This window comes from Lagopus leucura, unplaced genomic scaffold (assembly GCF_019238085.1).
Source record: "Lagopus leucura isolate 7727_CA_CO unplaced genomic scaffold, USGS_WTPT01 Super-Scaffold_100037, whole genome shotgun sequence".
Classification (NCBI taxonomy): Eukaryota; Metazoa; Chordata; class Aves; order Galliformes; family Phasianidae; genus Lagopus; species Lagopus leucura.
The window spans coordinates 5,860,483-5,880,888 of record NW_024962286.1 but is presented as its reverse complement, the minus strand read 5'-3'; the positions used below and the strand labels follow the sequence as shown (position 1 = coordinate 5,880,888).

Genomic DNA, 20,406 nt, shown 5'->3' with positions numbered 1-20,406 from the left:
GCAGTCAGGCAGCCATAAGGGCAAGTCTTTGGCAAACTCCTCGGCGGCTGCACTTAGCCTCTGGAAGGCAGCATAGCACAGTCACAGTCTAAGTTTTAGCAGAAGCTGGAGCTGGTTTTCAGAACCTACAGTCAGTTGTTACGGTGTGGCGGGGTGGGATTTGTATGCAGAACCAAGGCTGAAGAGCAGTTGCACGGCGTGCAGCTCCATCGTCCCGACGCAGCCGTGCCCGCGTCCCACACCGGGGGCGCCGCAGTGCTGAGCTGCCTGCACCGAGCTTTGGCAGCCTGGCGTTCGGCGTCAGGGCGGGCAGCCGACTGCGCTGCTCACCAGGGCGCCGCGCTCAGGTAAGGCAGTGGTCTGACGGCCCTGTCTGCAGCGACGCCACGCGTCCGTAGCAGCACAGCGGGTCTCACATAAGCTCCAGTGCCAGCCAATGACTCCTCATCTCACGGGACAGAGAACACATTCATCAGGTGTAACTTCGGAGAAATGTCTCCAAATCATAAACCTAAGTTGCACAGTGCATACAGCTTGCTCTGTTCGGTCACTGAGGGACAACGCCTCCATCTTGGTGGCCTCGCAAACAAGCCTGGACTCCCTGCACTCTCTTGTCCTTCCCAGCACCAGATGAATCTTTGTTACACTTCACCTCGCTAGCTGCATAGCCTGCACTTGTGGGGTTTTTTTTATGTGTAATTAGCAGCCAACAGGTTAAAGAATTTGGTTTTCTGATTACAAGTCTGGTCTCAAAAAATAAACTGCAGAAACAAAGTCAACTCAGCTGTAGTACTGATGGAAATGATCAAATCTCGAACCAGACTGGCCAGGTTCTACATTTACTACAGCCTCTTTTACAGTCCACGCTTGAATTCTGGGCTGAGAAAAGAGAGAATCGTCATCTTAAAACAGCACCTTAGAGTTTAACAAAGGGCCAGGACACAGAGCAAATGGTTTTCCCCCCAAACACATTTGAGCCAATCATGCAGAACAAAGTCACAAAAAATCACCGTTAAGAGACTTCTAAGAAATCTGATGTCAACTAATTGCCAGTGCTGCCTGTCCAAAGAAAGGAGCCTTCTTTCTCTAAACGCACCGCTCCCCCAGAGCAGGGTGAAGTCCTGTCATTACACAGCGCCAAATCACTGCACTCACCTCCTGCCCGGCCCGTGGAAGAGGAGGCAGATCACGCAGAGGTTGGTATGCATTCACACTCACTCCTACAGAGCCTTAGAATATCTAAGATTGATATACACGGACAAATGGGCAGGTATAATAATACATTAAAATTAAAACATGGGGCCATTTACTTTTCAGACTCTTCACACAGATTCCCTCCTCCTCCTCCCTCCTCAGAGGATGAGTTTTCTAGCACAGAGAAGGTTTGCAGTTTCCCAAGGGGATGAGAAAAAACTCGTGGCAAAGATATTATACATTCCCAAAACATCGTCCAACTCATAGTTGTAACTGGACAAAACCCCACCGAACCCAGAGAGCTTAATTTGTCTCTTGAGCTAATTGGTATCTAGCGGCAGTTTTGACCAGTCTGCTTCTTCCACCCCGGCCATCCACGACTCGGCGGTACCTCATCCCTGTACCGCAGGCAGGCTGGGCAGCCCTTGGCCTGGGAGCAGCAGTTCAGGGGACTCTGCCCGGCCCCCAGCCGGTGTCTGTGCTTCGCACGGCTCACCTGGCGCCCGAGCAGCGCAGCAGCACGCGCCTCCTCGCTTAGTCCAGAAAGCGCCTGCGCGAGCCCGTCCGGGAGCGGTTCGAGCGGCGAATGTCAAACTTGGAGTCCCGGCACTTCTGGCATATGTAGACCTCTGGGACGTTGGACTTGCGGATCTTGGCGCAGGAGAGGTGGATCCAGGTGTGGCACTCGTTGCACTCGATCATCGGCCGCCCGGCAAAAGGCTTCATGCAGAAGCAAGTGACCAGGTCCCAGGAGTCGTCATCTGGAAGGAAAAGCGGCAAGTTGCGTTTTTATCTCCTGATGGCTCTCCAGCGTCTTTTGGCTGCACTGGGAACTCTTTTCCTTCTGATCTAAATTAACTCCCTGCCTCCCAAAGACAGATGCTTTGCTGATTTTTCCAGGTCCTACAAGGAACCAATATGCAAGCTCTTGTCGGGAAAATACTCTTGTATGGGAACTACTGAGTCACGGCCTGAACCTCTGATTGATCACCTGAGGCGAGCCATGAGCCAGCCAGAGGAGCACAGGTGAAGGCAATTCAGCTGTGCTGCCGGAAGGGGTGGAGCAAGGCTGCACCCCTCCTAGACCTATTGAAGAGCTGGCTGCCAGTGGGGAAGGATCTCTGCTGGAGATCCCCTCTATTGGTGTTTTGTGGTGAGCCCAGCCTAAGGGTAAGCGCCTTCCATTTATTCTCTTTTGTTATCATTATCCACTTTGCCTAACTCTCTTGATTATATTGTGATTGTAACATCTTGATATCCATTGATTATACAACTCTCAACGGCACAAAAGAGGCTGTATTCTGGGAGAGAACACCAAGCTGCCTCTTAAGGTCCCAGTAGTTCAGAACCTCGCCCCTCCCCCAAAGAACACCTACTAATTGGTTTTGAATTCTCCTCGCACTACAAGTACTAGAAATCAGTGGCAGCACCGTTGCTTCCACACGGCATCTCTCAAGCCACCCCGGCAGCCAAACCACCTACCCGAATCCACCATGATGTCCTCATCATCGCCAGTGCCGTCCTCGTCCCGGAAGACGACCTGCTTGCCCTGCCGAATGACCGTTCGTTTGCCCACACTCTGGATCTCCACCGCCTGCTCACCCGTCCCTGTGGGGTAGGTGACGCTGGAGGCTGTGTCAGAGTCCCAGACTGAGCAGTGCTCAGCCACAGACTGAGGGTCACCCTCAGACGAGGGGCTCATCGGTGTCTCTGTGTAAGAGTCCTCCGCCTCCAGCTCCAGCAGCTTCTCCTCATAGTCTTCCCCTGCAGACACCTCCGTTTCCCTTCTCTTCAGCTTTTTCTTCTTTCTGATTTTATCGATCTGCTTTCGCTCCGGCAGGAAGTTGCCGGGCTTTGCCCGCTGGAACAGGGAACTGTAAGGCTTTGCTCGCTTCAGCTGGCTGAAGTTTTTTCTGTTCTTGGCAGGAAGGGAAACCGAGGAGGGGATGTCATTGAAGCGGGGGTCCCAGCTATCGCTGTCAATGGTGCCACCGGTGCTGTTGGGAGGGCTGGGGCTGTTCCTCAGCGGCGTTTCCTAGAAAAACACACAGCAATCAGACAGCAGCGTTATTTCCAAGCTGACTTACAGGAGGTGCTGCAGTGCTGGTATCGCACCCCTCCCCCTTCGGGGTTGTGCTTCACACCCGGGTTCAGCCCCGATCCCTTCCCGCATCCCGAGCTGCAACTCCCAGCCCAGCCCAGCCCCGGCGAGCAGCCGGGATCGGGCCCAGAGGAGGGCACGAGGCAGTGCTGGGAGCACAGGGACCGAGGCGCCCACCCGCTGCCGCTCTCACCTCCTGCGGGTAGGGGATGTATCCGGCGTAGGCCAGGACAAAGGTGCAGAACTTGTTGAAGTCTTCCACGGTGCGGTGCCTCCGGGAGGTGGGGGAGAAGTCCTGCGGGGGAGGGAGGAAGGGATGAAGCGGGAGGGAGGGAGGGAGGGGTCAGCGCGGCCGCCTCCGCCGCGGGGCCGGGCCAGGCGCAGAGCCGGGAGGCCCCGCTCCACGCTGCCGGGAGCCGCCCCGCCTCCCCCCCCCCCCTTCTCCCCGGTACCGCTCCCGGTACCCGCCGCCCCCCCCTCGCAACCGCTTCTCCCCGGAGCCGCTCCCCGGAACCCGCCGACCTCGCGCTGCCGGGAGCCGCCCCCCCTGCGCCCCTTTTCCTCCCGGTACCGATGCCGCCCCACATGTCCCCCCAGCCCCCCCCCATCGCCCCAGCGCGGTTGCCGGAGCCGCTCCCGCCCGGAGCCCCGCCCGCCGCCGCCGCTCCCCGCGCGAAGCCCCACCCCCACCGCCCGCGGCGGCACCGGGCACTGCCGCACCGCCCCCCCGCGACCCCCGGCCCCGGTCCCGCAGCCTGACCGCCACCCCCCGCCCCAGGGCCGCCGTCGCGGCGGGGGGGGGTGCGAGCGGGGGGGGGGGGGAAAGCACCGCCGGCCGCCGCCGCCATTCTCTTCCCCCCTATCGCCCCCACTCCGGCTCCCGGTCCGAGGACGCTCCGCGCTCGAGCGGCACAAGATGGCCCCAGGCCGGCAAAGGGAAGCGGGCAGCGGCGGGCACCGGCGGCGGGAGACGCCCCCCGGGAACGCGGCTCACCTCCGGGGCGAACGGGGAGGCGCAGGAGTCGGAGTCCATAGCCCGGCGCGGCGCGGCGGGAGGGCGAGCGGCGGGCGCGGAGCGGCAGGGGCGGCCGGGCGGCACCGACACCCGCGAACCGCTCGGTACCGGCGGGAGGCGGCGAAGGGGCGGGCGCTCGCGCGAGGACCGCCGGGAACAGTAGTCCGACCGCGCGGGGAGCGCCGGGAGGCGCGGGGAGAGCGTGCGCAGTGCGGGCCGCGGGGAGCGCCGGGAGCGGAGCTGCGGGAATGTGCGAGAGGGGCGGCGCCGCGGGGCGGAGCGGCGCCGAGAAGCGCGGGGGCGCGAGGTGAGCGCGGGTGCTGCGGGGCTCCGGGAGGCGCGGGGGTTTCGGCGGCGCTGGGGCGGCGCTGCCGGCGCTCGGAACGGGCCGCCCGCGCCCTTCGATTCTTTGCGGGGCGGCCGGGCCGGGGCCGCGGGGTTCGGGATCCGCCTCTCTCGGCTCGGCTCCGGGGCCGGGCTCGGCGGGTGACGCCGCCGTGTGCGGCTCTCCGAGCCCCGAGAAGCGCCGTGCGGAGCTCCGGCCCGGCGGTGCCGATCCGCGCGGTTCCCCGGGCCGCCCGCTCCTCCCGCCCGGTGCCGTTACGCTGCTGCGGGGCGGTTCGGGGCCGCGCGGCTCCCGTTTCGGTGAGGCCGTCCCGAGGGGCTCGGAGCTCCGCCGCCTCCCATCGCTCCGGGAGCCGTCGCCGTGCCCCGGCCGTGCTTTCTTGTGTAGCACGGTTCTGTTTGGTGGCCGGCAGCGCTTTGCCGAGCGCCGTGCGGGTCGGGGCTTCGGCTCTGCGATGACCGCCCGCAGCAGAAGCTTTGCGGGAACTCGCTCTGCGCGCGGCCCGCGCGTGTGACGGACGGCCGTTATCCGACGGGAGCGCAGCGCCGTTCCCGGTGCTCCGGCAGTCCCCGCGTTGCCCGGTTGTCGTGTCAGCGCTCGGCGCTGCCGGCGGGGCCCCGGAGCGCCCACGTGGGCGATTTGCTGCTGTGGACCCGGCAGCCCCGAGGAGCGGACGAAGCTCCCCGCTGGGCGCAGACCTGCAGGCGACGGCCGGGCTGAGGTGCGGCGCTCCCGGAGCGATCCGGTGTGCGAAGTTACCAGCTCAGCCTTCGTGCAGAGCTCGTGGGATCCCTTAATCCCGTGAAACTTAAACACGGGCTTCTTAAAATATAATTAGCCTAAGCTGGGAAGACTGCTGGCAGCGCCAACGCGTTATGCAACTGCAGCTCCTCTGTGTCAGGGCAGGAGGATGTTTCCGAGCCCTGTTTAGTTCATCCGTTTCCTGGCCGTAGGACGTTTCTCCTTGTGCTGACCTACCTGCTCGTTTCTTTTCTCCCCCTCCCGCCAGCTGCTCGCAGTGCTGAACCCCGGTGTCCCTTCGGGCTGCGACTCGGCGTGCGCCCTCGTCCAGATACGGCATGGCAACCAGCGCGGGCGGCGGCGGGACGGCGGCGGCGGCAGCGGGAGAACCGGCACACGCGGTGTCGCTGCTGCGGGGGCTGAGCGCACTGCGGGCGGAGCGGAGCCTGCTGGACGTGACGGTGGTGGCGGGCGGGCGGGAATTCGGGGCTCACCGCGCCGTCCTGGCCGCGGCCTCCGGCTATTTTCGCGCCATGTTCGGCGGGGCGCTGCGGGAGGCGCGGGCGGAGCGGGTGCGGCTGCACGGCGTGGAGCCCGAGTGCCTGTCGCGCCTCCTCGACTTCGCCTACACCGGCCGCGTGGGCGGGCTGGGCCCCGACATCGCCGAGCGCCTGCTGCGTGCCGCCGACCTGCTGCAGTTCCCCGCCGTCAAGGAGGCGTGCGGCGCCTGGCTGGCGCGCCAGCTGGAGCCCGCCAACGCGCTGGACATGCAGGACTTCGCCGAGGCCTTCGCCTGCCCCGCGCTGGCGGCCGCCGCGCACCGCTTCATCCTGCGGCACGTGAGCGAGTTGGGCGCCCAGCTGGAGCGCCTGCCGCTGCCGCGCCTCCTCTCCTACCTGCGTGACGACGGGCTCTGCGTCCCCAAAGAAGAGGCCGCTTTCCAGCTGGCGCTGCGCTGGGTGCACGCCGACCCCGCCGCCCGCGCCCCACTGCTGCCCCAGCTCCTGGCGCACGTCCGCCTGCCCTTCGTGCGTCGCTTCTACCTGTTGGCCCACGTGGAGGGCGAGCCGCTGGTGGCCCGCTGCCCGCCTTGCCTGCGCCTCCTCCAGGAGGCCCGCGACTTCCAGGCTGCCCGCCTCGACCGCCACGACCGTGGGCCCTGCGCCCGCATGCGGCCCCGGCCTTCCACCGGCCTCGCCGAGATCCTCGTCCTCGTCGGTGGCTGCGACCGCGACTGCGATGAGCTCGTCACTGTGGACTGCTACAACCCGCGCACTGGGCACTGGCGCTACCTGGCTGAGTTCCCCGAGCACCTGGGTGGGGGCTACAGCGTCGCTGCCCTGGGCAATGACATCTACGTCACCGGTAAGGCGCACGGCGCGCTGGGGGCGGGCGGGGAGCAGCTCTGCTCCTGCAGCAGGCCGGGTGCTGGCAGGCGTTCTGAGTCCCCCATGGGGCATCATGCGGGCCTTTTCCAGGAAATAAGTAACTCAGCCATGGGAGCCCACTTCCCACATGGCGCCACCTCTTGTGCTGCTTTCATTCCTCTCTTGAGAACGTTTCTGCTCCTGTAGGTGGAGAAGCAGCCGGGCTGGCTGGCTGATGCTGCACGCAGGGCAGGAGCAGCACGTGATCGAGAGCAGCCTGTGCATCTCTGTCTTAACGTTTGTTCTGGGTCATAAACAGATGTTCAGGTAGGAGGCTGGTAGGAAAGGCAGCTGCATCTTTGAGTAGGGCTTAACAAGGGCAGGCAAAAGTGTGAATTGGGAGAGTTTGTATGAAAACCTCAGTGTTGAGACTCCCATTGAAAATACTGGGGTGATTGCTGTGAGAATTGGCTTTCAGTAGAGGAGCGAAGAATCTGAAACTCTGCTCCAGCACAGCACGGCTGGAGCCTGCAGAGGAGCAGAGACTCCTGGAGGTGGTGCTGGGTGAGGATTTAGCAGCTGATCTCAATCTGGGAGGTATTTGGTTGTGACTAATACTTCTGAGTATGCAGACAAGTCACAGAACTCGCGCTGGGGAAACTTTCTAACTGTTTGCTCTGGACGATATGAGTGACTTGAGAGGGGTTTTGGATTTCTGGCTGCAAAACAAGTGTTTGGGTTCAGAGCCTGCGAATTACAAGCCTGGCAGAGACAGAAGCATGTTGGAAGGCTCTGGGAGCAGTGGGCCTCTGTGCAGATGAGGCACTGAGGAGTGGCAGCAGTGTGTGTGAGTCAGTGTCTCCCTCGGCACACACCCTGCCTCCTGACGGTCTGCTGGGCCGTCATTACCTCTTCAGAGGTGACACAGATGTGTAACTTGGTGCCTAATCCACATACAGGTACCTTTTTGAGCTAAATCCCTGTGCTCAGAGTGGCAGTCCTGTGTTTGTCGCAGGAGTGTGGGACGTGCTGTTAAAGATTTGAAGTGCAGGTGGAGTGGAGTTGAACAGAGAACGGCTCGTTCTCTGCTTTTAGCAGGAAACAAAGCTTAGATTTTCAAGGCAGCAGTGTGAAAAGGAAGATTAGTTTGTATTAATGCCTTTACATCCCTTCCGGAGCAATTGCAGGCAGATCTGGGGGTGCTCTCTGCTGAGAACCCTGCGCTTCAGCCAGGCTGCTGCCGCTGGAGGTGGTTCTGTGTAACATCAGTGTCACTGCTCGGGCGGCAGGGAGGGCTGGGAGGGCTCCATGCTGCTAACAGCAGCAGCGCCTTGGCGCCTGGGTGCTGGTGAATGTTAATCTCTGCTGTGTCACAGCAGCTTCTGGAGAGCAGCAGAGGAACTGCGAAATAGAAAAGACAGTGGTTGTTTGGAACAAAGGAGGATATTGTTTTGAATCATTGCTGAATACGCGCTGGGAATGCCATGGGAGAATTCCTCCTTGGCTTACTGGGAATCTGGGTCAGAAATAGCGCAGAAAGTTTGGTAGCATCTTCTCACTTCTGGTCTCCTAGGATCTATCTGTGTGCACAGTGCGTGGCTCTGCGGGGCAGAAATGTGTGTGGATATTGAGGAGGCGTAGCTGGAAGCCACGATAGAGTCCAGTTCAGAGCCGTGCCCTCTCCTCTGTCACCACAGAGCGCTTTCCTTCCAGGGAATGTTTTTTGTGAATCAGCACTCTTAAATGCTTTGTGTTGTGCTGCAGGGGGATCGGATGGATCGAGGCTGTACGACTGTGTCTGGAGATACAACTCCAGCGTGAACGAGTGGACAGAGGTGTCCCCAATGCTGAGAGCCAGAGAATACCACAGCTCTACGGTGCTGGACGGCCTGCTGTACGTTATCGCCTCCGACAGCACAGAGCGCTACGACCACTCGGTGGACAGCTGGGAGGCCCTGCAGCCCATGCTGTACCCCATGGACAACTGCTCCACCACCTCGTGCCGTGGCAAGCTGTTCGCCATCGGCTCTCTGTCTGGCAAGGAGACCATGGTGATGCAGTGCTACGACCCTGACAGCGACCTCTGGTCCCTGGTGAACTGCGGCCACCTGCCTCCCTGGTCCTTCGCCCCAAAGACCGTGACTCTGAACGGGCTCATGTACTTCATAAGGTGAGCAGTGGCAGCAGTTTCTCCCCGTCTCCCTGCTTCTGCGCGAGGTGAGCCAAGGGTTTTCCCTGGGAAAGCCTTTGGGTCTTAGGAGTGGCCACGTGGGAGCACTGTGTCACGAAGGCAAGGCAGTGCTTCCTCTGCTCTGCAAACTACCACGCTTCTTCCTTTTAGCTCTGTCACAACTAAACCTCAAGGACATATGTTTGAAGTCCTGTAAAAATATCTGAATTTTAAAGCTAGGGCTGGGAAATAGCCAGGGTTACAAATCAGGCTGACGTTGGCAGTTGTGCTTGGAATAGACTTCTCAGTTTTCTTGGCTTCTGGTTCAGTCCCCCTTGTTGCTATAAATAAGTGAGTAAGCTCCAAGAAAACGTTGAACTGTGGCATAGCAGAGGACACCCTCTGTCTCAGCAGAGGTAGGAGGAATGAAGACGAGCTGATTGGTCACTATTTTTAAGCACCTTCCCAATTTGGGATGTAATTACCTTTCTGAAGCCATCCCGGCAGAGGCAGCAGCTCTTTGTTCTGAACCATTTTGAGGAGGAAAGGTTTTTGGAAAAGCATCCTCAGGATTTAAAATACGCCCATGTAAAGGATGTTTGGGTCTTGTTTTCTGCTGTACATCAGATCTTGCATACTTCCTATAAAGAATTTGCAACTATAGGCCAGTAGGCTCAAGAAGGGAGGCATGCAAATCCTGAAGTCAGTTCTGTTAAATAAAGAATTGGGTGCATGAAATTGAAAGAGCACAATTTCAGAGGCTGAATGCATGTAAAAGGAAATTCAGATTGATCAGCCATTGAAGAATAAAAGGAGATTTTCTTCTTTGCCATAGCCTGTGAAGTCTGCTGTAACTGAACTGTCTTGGGCTGACTGGCACTGCTTTTCTGTCTGCCCTGACCTTGTCCTTCTTGCATTCTTGTGTCAGCAATGAGCATTTCTGCCTTACAAACATCTCTCACCTGTTGCTGTCGCGTCTCACAGTGGTGAGTGGCTGTAAGAAGCCTTGGGGGATTGTGCTGCCTGTCAGCTCTTCTGTTACAGTTCTCTGGCCTATCTAAATTTGGCGTGGCAAAAAACTCCAGCAGTAGGGATCTCATTGCTTCTAAATGCATAGAGGTTTAAGTCTCTTCAGAACAGTGCTGATTTTTCTTTGAGACTCTTAAGTGTTTGGCACCGAAGCCAATAAAATACAGGCTGACAAATGTTAGTCTGTGAACATGCCTACCATATATGCAAACTGAAAACAGTCTGGGTTTGAGAAAGCCCTCAGGATTGCCTCCATGTTGTCTTTTGTACCTCCTAGGTGGTGTCCTAAAGCTCAGTGTACATCAGGAAGTGCATAAAGCGTTGCTTTGCCCAGGGAGAAGCTGAGAAGGGCCATTCGGGCTCTTTCAATGTAGGTTACTAGCACTGAGAATTAGGGCAGTGCTACTTGAGTGTTGTCTCTGCTGGCATGTTTTATGTGTAGAGGTGCAGCACGGAGTTCTAGGGGTTTCCTGCTGCTATCTGAGAAGTCCATGCTGGAGACTGGGCTTTGCTTTGAGAGCGGAGCCTTCATAGAGCAGCCCTCTGGTCTTCAATTTATGTGGCAGGGCTGGAGGAAAGGTGCTCCAGGAAAGGTGCGTTGCAGGCCATGGCTCAGGCTGTTCAGATGTGGGCTTCACAAGGCAGAAGGTTTTGACAACACAGAAAAATAATTTTGTGTTATCTCCTGCAGGGATGACTCAGCTGAAGTGGATGTTTACAATCCAGTGAAGAACGAATGGGATAAAATCCCTGCCATGCTTCAGGTAAGATGCTCACCACCCTGCTGGATGCTTATCTGTGCTCATAATGGCGTTAAATTACCTTTGGAAAGCAGTGTTCTGGTTAGATGATAGCCCTTGAGCACAGAATGCATTCAGATGTATCACGGTTACCTGGATGGAAAAGTTTCTGATGAGAGGTGCTGGCAGTGCAGCAGGGCACGCGTGGCTGCGGGGGCAGCAGCAGCTTCAGTGCCACGCAGGGAGCAGCAGCTGCCGATGTGTCCGAGTGGGCAGAAGACCTCCCTGGTTGGGCAATACCTGCCCTTCTAACTGTGCTGCTTATTTAATCTTACTTTGTAGGTCCACGTTGGGGGCAGTGTGGCTGTGCTGGGAGGGAAGCTCTACGTCTCTGGCGGCTACGACAACACCTTTGAGCTCTCGGATGTCCTGGAAGCTTACGACCCCGAGACACGAACATGGAGCGTAGCAGGGCGGCTCCCTGAGCCCATCTTCTGGCACGGCAGCGTCAGCATATTCCGACAGTTCATGCCAGAAACCACACAGGAGGATGACAGCATCACGCTGGACAACACCATCAACCTGAACAGGCAGCGCCCGAACCTTCACCACCAGAACCTGAATGAGCTGCGTTAGCAGGGCAGCGTGCCATCCCTGCCTCAGTGCGAGTTCGTTGCCCACAACCGGTGTTGCTCTGAGAGAAGGCAGAGGCAAACTGGAGCCTGGAAGCAAAAATGTACTGATTAGTACAGGGAGTAAAAATGGAGTGTTTGAAATGCTGTTGTAGAAACCTAGCTGGCAGAACACGAGGCCTTTGGGTGCAGCGTTCCTCAGCCCTTTTCTTTGGAGGCCGAAGGTGCAGTGCTACTCACAGAGAAGGTCTGAGAAGTGAACTCTGCAGAAAATGGCTGTGTGAAGCACCACTTAAGCACCACAGCTTACAGCTTTCGGGCAGACGCCCTTCACCTGGAGCTCCTTCACTTTGCAACGCTTTGTTTGTCACGTAATTCCTTTCTTCAGTCTCTTCTGATGGGGAAAAAAAAAGGAGCAGAAGGAAAACAGGCAGGACCAAAACCCTCAGGAGGAGGGTTCTGCTCAGTAGGACTGCGGTCTGGACTCCCCTCGTCTGCTGTATGCTTTAGAGGAAGGCAGGCCTCTTGGATCTCTTCCTCTGTGCAGTTAGAGGGGAAGAGATGTCTCTACAAGAAGCTGAATGAGAGGCTGCTGTGAGGCTGCAGCCCTTCGTCCGTCGTGTCACCGCAGTCCCTGGCTTTGTTCAATGCCTTCTGGAAGAACACATGTCTGCGCAGCAGGGATCTCCGAGGGGCTGGGTTGTGAAGCTTGACCTTTCCTGTTGTCTGAACTTCAGTTCTTTGTGTGTTTTGCTGTTTTTTAAGTTGTGGCATTTAAACTTTTGCAGGTATTTGTTTTCCTACCCTTCTTAGAATGGCACTTTTGTTTTTCCTAATAAGAAACACCTTTATTTATTTTTTAATCACATTCTCACAACTAGGTTGCCTTCGTTTGTGATCACCTGCACCGTTCCTTAAAGGGAAAGAGAAAAGTGCCTGCCTTGGCTGGCTTGTGGAGCGCCAGGGCCCTCAGGGAGGAGCCTTTCTGCTTTCCCATTTTGACAGAGCTTGCTGGTATCAGGCTGCTCAGCTTGTAGAACACGCCTGGGCAGCTCGTTCTTCTGACCAGGGCTCTTTGCTGACAATCCTTTTACATCAAGCTCTTGGCACGTGTGCAGGGTCAGGCAGATAGGCCCTATGCAGCAAGGGCACACTCTTGTCCGTCGCTGAAAAGGAACTGGGTGGAAGTTGTACTGTTTTAGAAGGCTTATCTGGAAAGGTAAGCACAGCTTCCTTAGATTTGCTGCAGACTTGTGGAAAAAATAAGCTAGTGGTGTTTAGACACCATGATGCAGAAATGCATTAACTGGTGTGAAGGAACCTACTGAACCTCTGGAGAGTCCTTGTGCCTGTCTCATCTTCAGTTTGCAGAGGCTCTTGGACTTGGAGTAATTGCAAAATGCTGCTGGCATCATTTGGCTGAGTTGTAGGAGGTAGTGAGAGTGCTGCAGAGTGCAAGGTAGTTATTTAGGGTTTTCTTTTGTTGTTGTTTTGGTCTGTGTAAGATATGCCTTTATACTTGCTCAAGTGACCTAGCTAGCTTGAATTGTATTTCCTCTGTATACCTTCAGCTGAAGAAAAGCTGCTTGCAGTTGACTTGTGGAATGTTTCTTAAACAAGCAAACAGTTACAATGGCTCATCTGAAAATGAGCACTACGCCTTCAGGAAAAGTGAACTGTAACAGTGGCTGAAATGGTGGCTGGATTGGTTTTCTTTTTAATTCTGATTTTTAACCAAGGGGTAAAAAGTGAATTTGAGCTTGATTCAGAAATGGAAAGCTCCTCTGTGCCCTCTGGCTTGCCACCACATTGAGTGCATCAGAACTATCTCCATAAAATCGACACGTTCACAGCTTTAAAATACCCATTTTGCCTTGGATGCTGTTTTATGCTGGGCCGTGAGACTCGAGAAAGCTGTTCTTTAGGCTGGGCTGTGCTCGAGGTTGGAAGCTTGGACCGTGCCTTGAAGCCGCCGTGCACAGAGGAAGCGCAGCTGGGACGCAGCGGGACCTCGTGGCTCAGCGCCCTGCTGCCATCGGTGCACGCAGTGCAAGCTGCTGCTGCCAGGAGCAGCCCTGCAGCCCTGCGCCCCGCTGTGCTGAGCTGAGCACGGCCAGAGCTGTGCATGCTGCACACGGATGTGGCAGTGCTGAGCTCCAAGCATCCTGCATACACCACACCTCACTCTGTAGCGCTCACTGCTGCATCTGCCACCCGTAAATTCCCCAACCGGTCCGACTGTTAGGGAGCTGTATTTATTTTTTGTAAAATCCATTGTGTCCAAATCTTTGCGTCCTGTTTGAATACCATCCTTTGAAACAAAGGCATTTTACATTTACAGATGATGTATTTTTATTCTCATAGTTTGTTTTTAAGTTTACTTGCAACGGTCAAGTTAAATAAAAGATGTTACATTACGTCTGCATTCCTTTTGATGCGAAAATCACCACAATTAAGCTTTCACTGACGTTTCTCATTCCAGGCCTGAGCTGCATTTAACCCAGAGGGCTGCCTTCCAGGTGAGTGCTAGAAGGAAAAGGGTCGTGGGTGTGATGTGTGCACCCAGTCTGATGTGTGATGCCTCCCTGGATCCTGTTATTTCAAATATTTCAACTTCAACTCCCCACATCTGACAACAGGAGCTTAGGGGATGGCTGTGCTCCTGTCTTTCAAGCTGAGTAACAGCTAAATGAGTTCAGTGGGGGAGAAGGTAAGAAGACACACCATGCCTTTAATGTAGTAAAGAAACAGTAATGGGCAGCAGAAGCTTAACGAAACCACAAGGCATAGATTTAATTGAGGAAAGGGTCGTTTCAGCACGTGTTTAAGGAAAGGGACAGTGTCACACTCTTCTGGAAGAGCTTGAATCATCAGCATAAAACTAATGGAGCAAGGTAGGAGCTAGCACTGGAGCTACAGGTGAGCTAGCCTTCCCTTCCAGCCACAGCTGAGAGCTTGTTAAAAACAATCCACAGTATTACACGTATGGAGTCATCAATCACATCTCGTCTCATACATTGTATGCACATTTACTTAAGTAGTTGTTCTGAGTGGCTTCATATTTCTTAATTTGATTCCTGATTATCACTTCATTAGAAACGTTCTTTGCAATCCAGGGCTGGGATCATTACCTTGAGGGAGGAGGGCTGGATATACAACTTAGAGCTCCCGGAGGCTGAAGAGAACAAATGCAGCAGTGACTCAGGCCCGATGCTTTGTTTGGTAGGGAGGTATGACTGCAGTCACGTGGCCTCACAGTCATCGGGAATTGTTGCGATGATCAGCGACTGCTCCATCACGTCTGCCGTGGGGAAGCTGTCGTTTGAACAGAGTCTCTGCACAGGGATCTCCTCAGGCAGGGGGCCGTGGGACAGGGACTCCACAATGACCTCAGCTGAGCCCACCTCCAGCTCCTGGGGTGGCTGCAGGGCCACCACCACCGCCTTCTCATCCTCAATGATCAGATTTCGAAGCTTCCGCTGCCGGGGGTTGTAGTTCTCCACCCGGTCGTGAATCTCCATGTGGCGCCTCAAGTGTGCCTGCGAGAGGGAGAAAGGAGCAGGAAGGGTTTTTGCCTGGTGTGCCGTGCTTCTCCGAAAGGGAGGGCCGGCAAAAGCACAGCAAGGCTCCCCTGACCCACAGAGCACCAGGTTGTAAGGGCAGGCTGCCCAGCAGTGAGCACAGCCCCCCTGCTGCCTGTACTGCCTACAGCCCTCAGAACCCCCAGTGCAAAGAAACCCATTCACAGCCTGGGAGTCTGCTGGTGTCACTCACTGCAGCAGAGCAACCCTGGGTTCTCCTGCCCAGAGCAGGTAGGGGGTGTGAGTCACTCACGGCCCAGCACCGAGCTGCGTCCTACCTGCCGTGTGAACTTGTACCCACACTCGGTGCACTCAAACTTCCTCACTCCCTTGTGCCTGCGGACGTGGACACGCAGCTGCTCGACAGCTGAGAAGGAAAGGAAGGAGTTCAGAGCAGCCCTGCAGGCAGAACAGCTGCAGGCCCACGCTGTGTGAAGCACTACGGCAGAAGGGCCGTCGAGGCATGGAAAGGAGCGCAGCCTGGAACGGTGGCCCAAAGCCACAGCGGTAGGCAGAAGGTACCTTTGAATGTTTTCCCACAGATCTGGCAGAAGTGGGGCCTCCCCTCCTGGTGCCGACTGGCGATGTGCCTCAGGAGGGGCCCCTTCTCTGTGAATCTCTGGTCGCAGAACTCACAGCTGAAGGGGCGCTCCCCGGTGTGGGTCCGGTTGTGTTTGTCCAGACTCGCTGCCGGGAGCAAAGGGAGAGAGAGCTGCAGGTCAGCAGCCCGCTGGGTGCCCCAGTTTGGGCACAGGCACACTGTGCTACGATGGTGAGACCATGTGCTCTGTGCCAGGCAGGTTAGGAATGCTTAGAGTGGGGCAAAAGCAGGAGCTTGTTGCGCTGAGCTAACCATAGATGTGAAAAATTCACCACTGTTTTCCTCTTTTTGTGCTATGGAAGTAAAAAAAAAAAAAAAAAAAGCAATATTCCCTCGTGAGGTGTTATCCTACATACACCAGAGCATGCCTTGCTCTAGAAGGAAAACAGGTTTCTCAGCACGGCTGTTTCAGAGGTGGCAGATACCCATGGGGGGAGCAGGGCGCTCAGCACTACCAGCTCCCAGGTGGCCACTTGGGACAGGAGAGGGGGGCTGCAGGTACACAGAGCTGTGTGCCCTGGGGCTACCTTGTGTCCTGAAGGTCTTGCCGCAGAGGTGGCACTGGAAGGGCTTCTCACCGGTGTGGGTACGCAGGTGCATGTTGAGGTTTGCTTTCTGTGTGAAGGCGTGATGGCAGAACTCACAGACGTAGGGACGCTCGTTCCTGAGAGCAGGGGAAAGGCAGCTGAGCCTCAGGCAGCCCCAGTTGGAGAACTGCCACCTGCCTCTCTGTCTGTCTGACACTAGCTGTCGCAACTCTCAAAGCACTGCAATTAAATCCTACTTCAACTTATCTCCAACTAAAGTATTTTGCAGGGACACAAATGCTCCTCTGCACCCGTATGCTTCTGAAGTGCAGAGCTGGTGCTTCCTGCCCCTCAGGCACCATACAACCAGCCCAGGAACCAGAGCTCTGAGGGAAGTGTGGAAAGCTAACACAAACTCACCACTTCACGGACAGGAATTAGCCAGGCAGGACAGCTGATGAGCTTCAGCCATCACCTGCATTATTATCCTTAGAGGAAGTACAAACAGTACAAATTTCCTTTGGTAGAGAGGCAAGCAGAACTAAGGTTTGGCCACCCACCAACAGCTGTCAGTACCAGCAACCTGCATTTGTCACCACTCAGTCACCCCACACACTTCAGGAGGCTCCCCAGCACCCACCCCCTGGGGAGGAGCTCACGTCACACCTGTGCTTGGCCTTGATGTGCATCTGCAAGCCATTGCGACTTGAGGCTCTGTGTCCACACTCCTCGCAGACAAACAGTTTCTCTCCCCGGTGCTTGAATGCCTCATGCAGGCGCAGCTCTGTCCGAGACAGAAAGCACTTGGAGCAAGTTGAGCACTGCAAGGCCATAGGAGAGCTCAGGGTTAGGCAGCTCACCCACACGCAGCTCGCAGTGTGCACCCAGAACAGACCTGCTCCCCTTGCAGCACAGCTGTGCCATGCAAGATGCACCCTGCTGCGCCCTGCAGCAATAGCAAGCTTCAAAATGCTGAATGGGATGAGACAGCCAGCTGGAACTGAGAAGCTGGTCAGTAGATATGGATCTATCAGTTAAGAAGAGCCACGAGGGCTGCTCATTTATCCAAAATAAAATCTGTTTCCAGGAGCTTTTCAGCATTCCATAACTCCCTGCCTTGCTTAGCAGAACCAGAAAGGATAATGGGAACTACTCTTAGGTCAGAGCAGGATCATTCTCTCTCAGGATCTCTACAGTACCGCAGGGAAAGCATTACAAAATGCCACCTCCACTCACCCCACCTTGTGCCAGCGTGCTCCCCTTACCGCATGGGGCTTCGGTGCGCCGTGCAACTTTATCATGTGGCTCTGCAGGTCCTTCTTCTGCATGAACTGCTGTGCGCAGGAGGAGCACTGAAATACAGGAGAGTCAGCTCCCAGCCACCTCACAGACAGTGACTGCAACACGAGGAGAGGATCGGTGACATGCCTGCATGACTGGCACGGGAGTCGCTCCGACACAAAGACCTCCAGCAAGGCAGTAGGTGCCCATGCTGCAGAGCCACAAAGAACTGTCTGGCTCAGGTGTGTCTCAAGAGCCTGTTCCAGCTCAGAGGTGGGAAATGCCTCTGCTGCCGCTCGAGGCACTTGACAGCTCCCAGGGAAGGGAACCAGTGAAGGCAATATTAAGGACAAGGAGAAAGGCAGATACTGGGGAGAAAAGCCACGCTTGCAGTCAGACATGATGCACTGCAAGCACCAGAGTGTCCCTGCCACCAGGTGGTGACACAGCCCCCCGTACAGCACCTGCCAGGCAAGGCCAGGCTCCCCAGAAGAGAAAGGCTCGCCCGCCCTGCTGGGCCCAGCACCAGGCTGCACAGCTACGTGCACTGCTGACCTTATAGGGCATCTCCCCCGTGTGCGACACCACGTGGAGTCGCAGTTCCATCCGCCTCTTGAACACCTCCTGGCAGACAGAGCACGTGAAAACCTGCAAGAGAAGGAAGGCATCAGCTTCTGTGTGAGACAGGAAAGGAAGATGCCAGGAGTTGGAATGAAGCCAGCAGCCATCCCAGCAACTGAGAGCAGCACTTGCCATTTGGGCACCATGCCTAGATAATGTGCTTCACCTGCACTGCAAAAACTCCTATCTCTTCCAGGACAAAGAGTGCTCTCATGTGCTTGGGGAAAAAAAACAACGACACCTGTGAGAAACCATGTGCTAGCATGTCATGAACAGAAGAGCTGCTAACCTCTTGGACTTCCATCACGCTCTGGGGGAGCCAGAAAGCGTGCTCCAATAAGGAGGGTTTTGCCAGCAGCTGGAAAGAGGCTGAATTCTGCTTCTGTAAAACAGCACCTGCATCTGCAGCTTTCTCCCACCCCCTGAGGAGACTGGTGGTGACTTCACACGTGTACCTGCTCAGTTCGGCTCATGCAATTTCTGGCTTCGTGCTCCAGGAGATTCTCCTTTCTAAAATAACATTTACCACACTTAGAGCATTCAAATGGCTTCTCTCCAGTGTGTTTCCTGGGGAGACACAAATTCAGAGCATCCATTACTGACAGAGTAACAGCAGCACTGAGCTCCTGAGCCCACATGAAAGAACAGCCGCTGGCCTGCGCACTCCAGCACTCGCGCTTTGAAGAGAGGATGCAAGAACCCCACTCGCTGTCTCTGCTGCCCACAGCCTGAGGCCTCACCAGCTGCCTCTGCTCTGGTGTGTGGAACAGCTGCTGATGAACCATTTGCAGCCTCCTTTTCACACACTTCTGCTGATCCCAGGGTGTCCACAAGCACCTCCATGTTCCCAGAGCACGCTCCATCACCATGCTCGTTGCAAGTATGGGAACTGTGAGCCACAGCCTGAATCTCTGATTGAGCACCTGGGGAAAGGACCAGTCAGCCCTGGGAGCACAGGTGAAGGCAATTCAGCTGTGTGATCAGAAGAGGTGGAGCCTGGCTGCACCTCTCCTAGACCTCATTCAGGGTTGACTGCTTCTGGGGAAGAATCTCTGGGTGGAGATCCCTCGCCTGAGGAGTCCTTTCTGCAAGCTGAGATCCTCAGAGATGGGTGACTACCTTTACTTTTCCTGTGAAATATCATCCTATCTGTGCTGGTCCCTTTGTTGTTACATTCTTGTATCGCCCTTCTACCATGTTAATCTTTCTGACTGTAACAGCTATGCAGCTCCTGCCTGTTCCGGAAGCCTAGGAGCTAGCAGCTCCATGCATTGCTCTCACCAAAGCCAAAGGAGTTGGCAGCTCCTTCTGCCTTCCCTGCCATCCACCTGCAGACTTATGTCCCCCAAAAGGGCTCCTGAGCACCTTCACCCTTCTTTGTGAGCTGCGCCGGCTGATGCTCACAGAGCCACAGCTCCCAGCAGCACCTCGGGCAACGCCTCCCACACTGCTTGGAGAGCTGAGGACCCGAGGTGCCGTGGGGACGCCCAGCCACCCCTCAGCAGCACCAAGCAGAACCCCTGCACTTGGGGTGAGCCTCTACTCAGCCCGCACCCCGCCAGGATCCCCTGCTCACAAGGATGAAGCTCGGAGCGTTACCTGTTGTGCACTTTGAGGTAATATTTGCTGAGGAAGCTTTTATGGCACGTAGGGCACTCCACCGGCACCGCTGCGCCTTTCCTGCTCCCTGCCGCCCCCGCGCCGGGCTTCCCTTTACTGCGCAGCGCCTTCTTCTCGGGGAGGAGCTCCGCGTCGCTGTCCCCGGTCCCGCCGCCGCCCGCCGCCGCCACCGGGAGAGAGCTGACGGGCGGAGGAACGGGCAGGGTCACCGCGGTTTCCGGGCCGGGCAACCCCGCCGGGCGCTCCCCCTCCGGCACCGCCGGGCTGAGGACGACGGGCGGTTCTGCGGGGCGCAACGCGGGGCCGGGGGCGCGGCGCGGCCGCTGCCGGGCGGCGGCGGGGCGGAAGGCGCGGCAAAGCGCTACGGCGTCCGGCACGCCCAGCAGCTCAGCGGCGGCGAGCAGGCGAGCGCGGTTGTGCGCCGTCAGCGCCAGGCGCCCGGTGTAAAAGAAGTCGAGCAGCAGCTGGAAGGTGTCGGCCAGGCCCTCGGGCAGCGCCACCGGCCCGGCGCCGCCGCCGCCGCGAGCGCGGAAGAAGCGGGAGCAGCTGGCGAGCACCGGCCAATGCGCGCGGAACTCGCGCCCGCCCACGCCCAGCGTCGCGTCGCAGAACTGCCCGGCCGCGCGCTGCCGGTTCAGCTCCCGCAGCACGCGCACACTGTGCGCTGCCGCCGCCGCGCCCGCCATGGCCGCAACGCTACCGGGACCAGCGTCGCCACGGCGCCATTGCGGCCGCGCGCCGGATGTGACGCAGGCGGAACTGGGGCGCCGGATGTAAAGAACAGGGAAATACTACGCCGGATGTGACGAAAAAGGAAGTGACGTTCCGGATATGACGAAC

The 20,406-nt window shown here is 56.9% G+C and overlaps 3 protein-coding genes across 5 annotated transcripts; 1 reads left to right on the top strand and 2 right to left on the bottom strand.

Annotated features, from left to right (window-relative positions):
• Nucleotides 1-823: 823 nt before the first annotated feature.
• PHF13 (PHD finger protein 13) lies at nucleotides 824-4,356 on the bottom strand. Its single transcript, XM_042883224.1, has 4 exons — nucleotides 4,290-4,356; nucleotides 3,489-3,590; nucleotides 2,677-3,229; nucleotides 824-1,955 (listed from the first exon to the last, which is right to left on the bottom strand). The coding sequence occupies exons 1-4, from the start codon at nucleotides 4,326-4,328 to the stop codon at nucleotides 1,729-1,731; spliced, it is 921 nt and encodes a 306-aa protein (XP_042739158.1). The 5' UTR covers nucleotides 4,329-4,356; the 3' UTR covers nucleotides 824-1,728.
• Nucleotides 4,357-5,353: 997 nt separating this feature from the next.
• KLHL21 (kelch like family member 21) lies at nucleotides 5,354-13,752 on the top strand. The gene is made up of 4 exons (XM_042883219.1): nucleotides 5,354-6,762; nucleotides 8,529-8,934; nucleotides 10,655-10,727; nucleotides 11,046-13,752. The coding sequence occupies exons 1-4, from the start codon at nucleotides 5,736-5,738 to the stop codon at nucleotides 11,337-11,339; spliced, it is 1,800 nt and encodes a 599-aa protein (XP_042739153.1). The 5' UTR covers nucleotides 5,354-5,735; the 3' UTR covers nucleotides 11,340-13,752.
• On the bottom strand, nucleotides 13,670-20,252 carry ZBTB48 (zinc finger and BTB domain containing 48). Of its 3 annotated transcripts, XR_006181138.1 has the most exons (10): nucleotides 19,546-20,252; nucleotides 18,402-18,513; nucleotides 17,881-17,973; nucleotides 17,310-17,396; nucleotides 16,711-16,865; nucleotides 16,045-16,181; nucleotides 15,439-15,603; nucleotides 15,195-15,283; nucleotides 14,467-14,874; nucleotides 13,670-13,861 (listed from the first exon to the last, which is right to left on the bottom strand). XR_006181138.1 is itself a non-coding variant. In XM_042883217.1 (9 exons), exons 1-9 carry the CDS (start codon nucleotides 20,250-20,252, stop codon nucleotides 14,578-14,580), a joined length of 1,842 nt encoding a protein of 613 aa, XP_042739151.1. In that variant the 3' UTR covers nucleotides 13,670-14,577. The 3 variants fall into 3 exon arrangements, 2 of the variants coding, with proteins under 2 accessions (XP_042739151.1, XP_042739152.1); XM_042883217.1 differs by having other exon boundaries at nucleotides 13,670-14,874; XM_042883218.1 differs by lacking the exon at nucleotides 19,546-20,252 and having other exon boundaries at nucleotides 13,670-14,874; nucleotides 17,310-17,693; nucleotides 17,790-18,494.
• Between the last annotated feature and the right edge of the window lie 154 nt (nucleotides 20,253-20,406).

Coding starts and splice junctions, on each gene's coding strand:
- PHF13 (XM_042883224.1), bottom strand. CDS start 4,328: ATGGACTCCGACTCCTGCGCCTCCCCGTTCGCCCCGGAG. Junction 3,230..3,488: donor ACATCCCCTACCCGCAGGAG/GTGAGAGCGGCA, acceptor GTGTTTTTCTAG/GAAACGCCGCTGAGGAACAG. Junction 1,956..2,676: donor GGACATCATGGTGGATTCGG/GTAGGTGGTTTG, acceptor TTTTCCTTCCAG/ATGACGACTCCTGGGACCTG.
- KLHL21 (XM_042883219.1), top strand. CDS start 5,736: ATGGCAACCAGCGCGGGCGGCGGCGGGACGGCGGCGGCGGCAGCGGGA. Junction 6,763..8,528: donor CAATGACATCTACGTCACCG/GTAAGGCGCACG, acceptor GTTGTGCTGCAG/GGGGATCGGATGGATCGAGG. Junction 10,728..11,045: donor AAATCCCTGCCATGCTTCAG/GTAAGATGCTCA, acceptor CTTACTTTGTAG/GTCCACGTTGGGGGCAGTGT.
- ZBTB48 (XM_042883217.1), bottom strand. CDS start 20,252: ATGGCGGGCGCGGCGGCGGCAGCGCACAGTGTGCGCGTGCTGCGGGAG. Junction 17,974..18,401: donor GCATGAGCCGAACTGAGCAG/GTACACGTGTGA, acceptor CTTCTCTTGCAG/GTTTTCACGTGCTCTGTCTG. Junction 16,866..17,309: donor GCGCACCGAAGCCCCATGCG/GTAAGGGGAGCA, acceptor ATGGCCTTGCAG/TGCTCAACTTGCTCCAAGTG.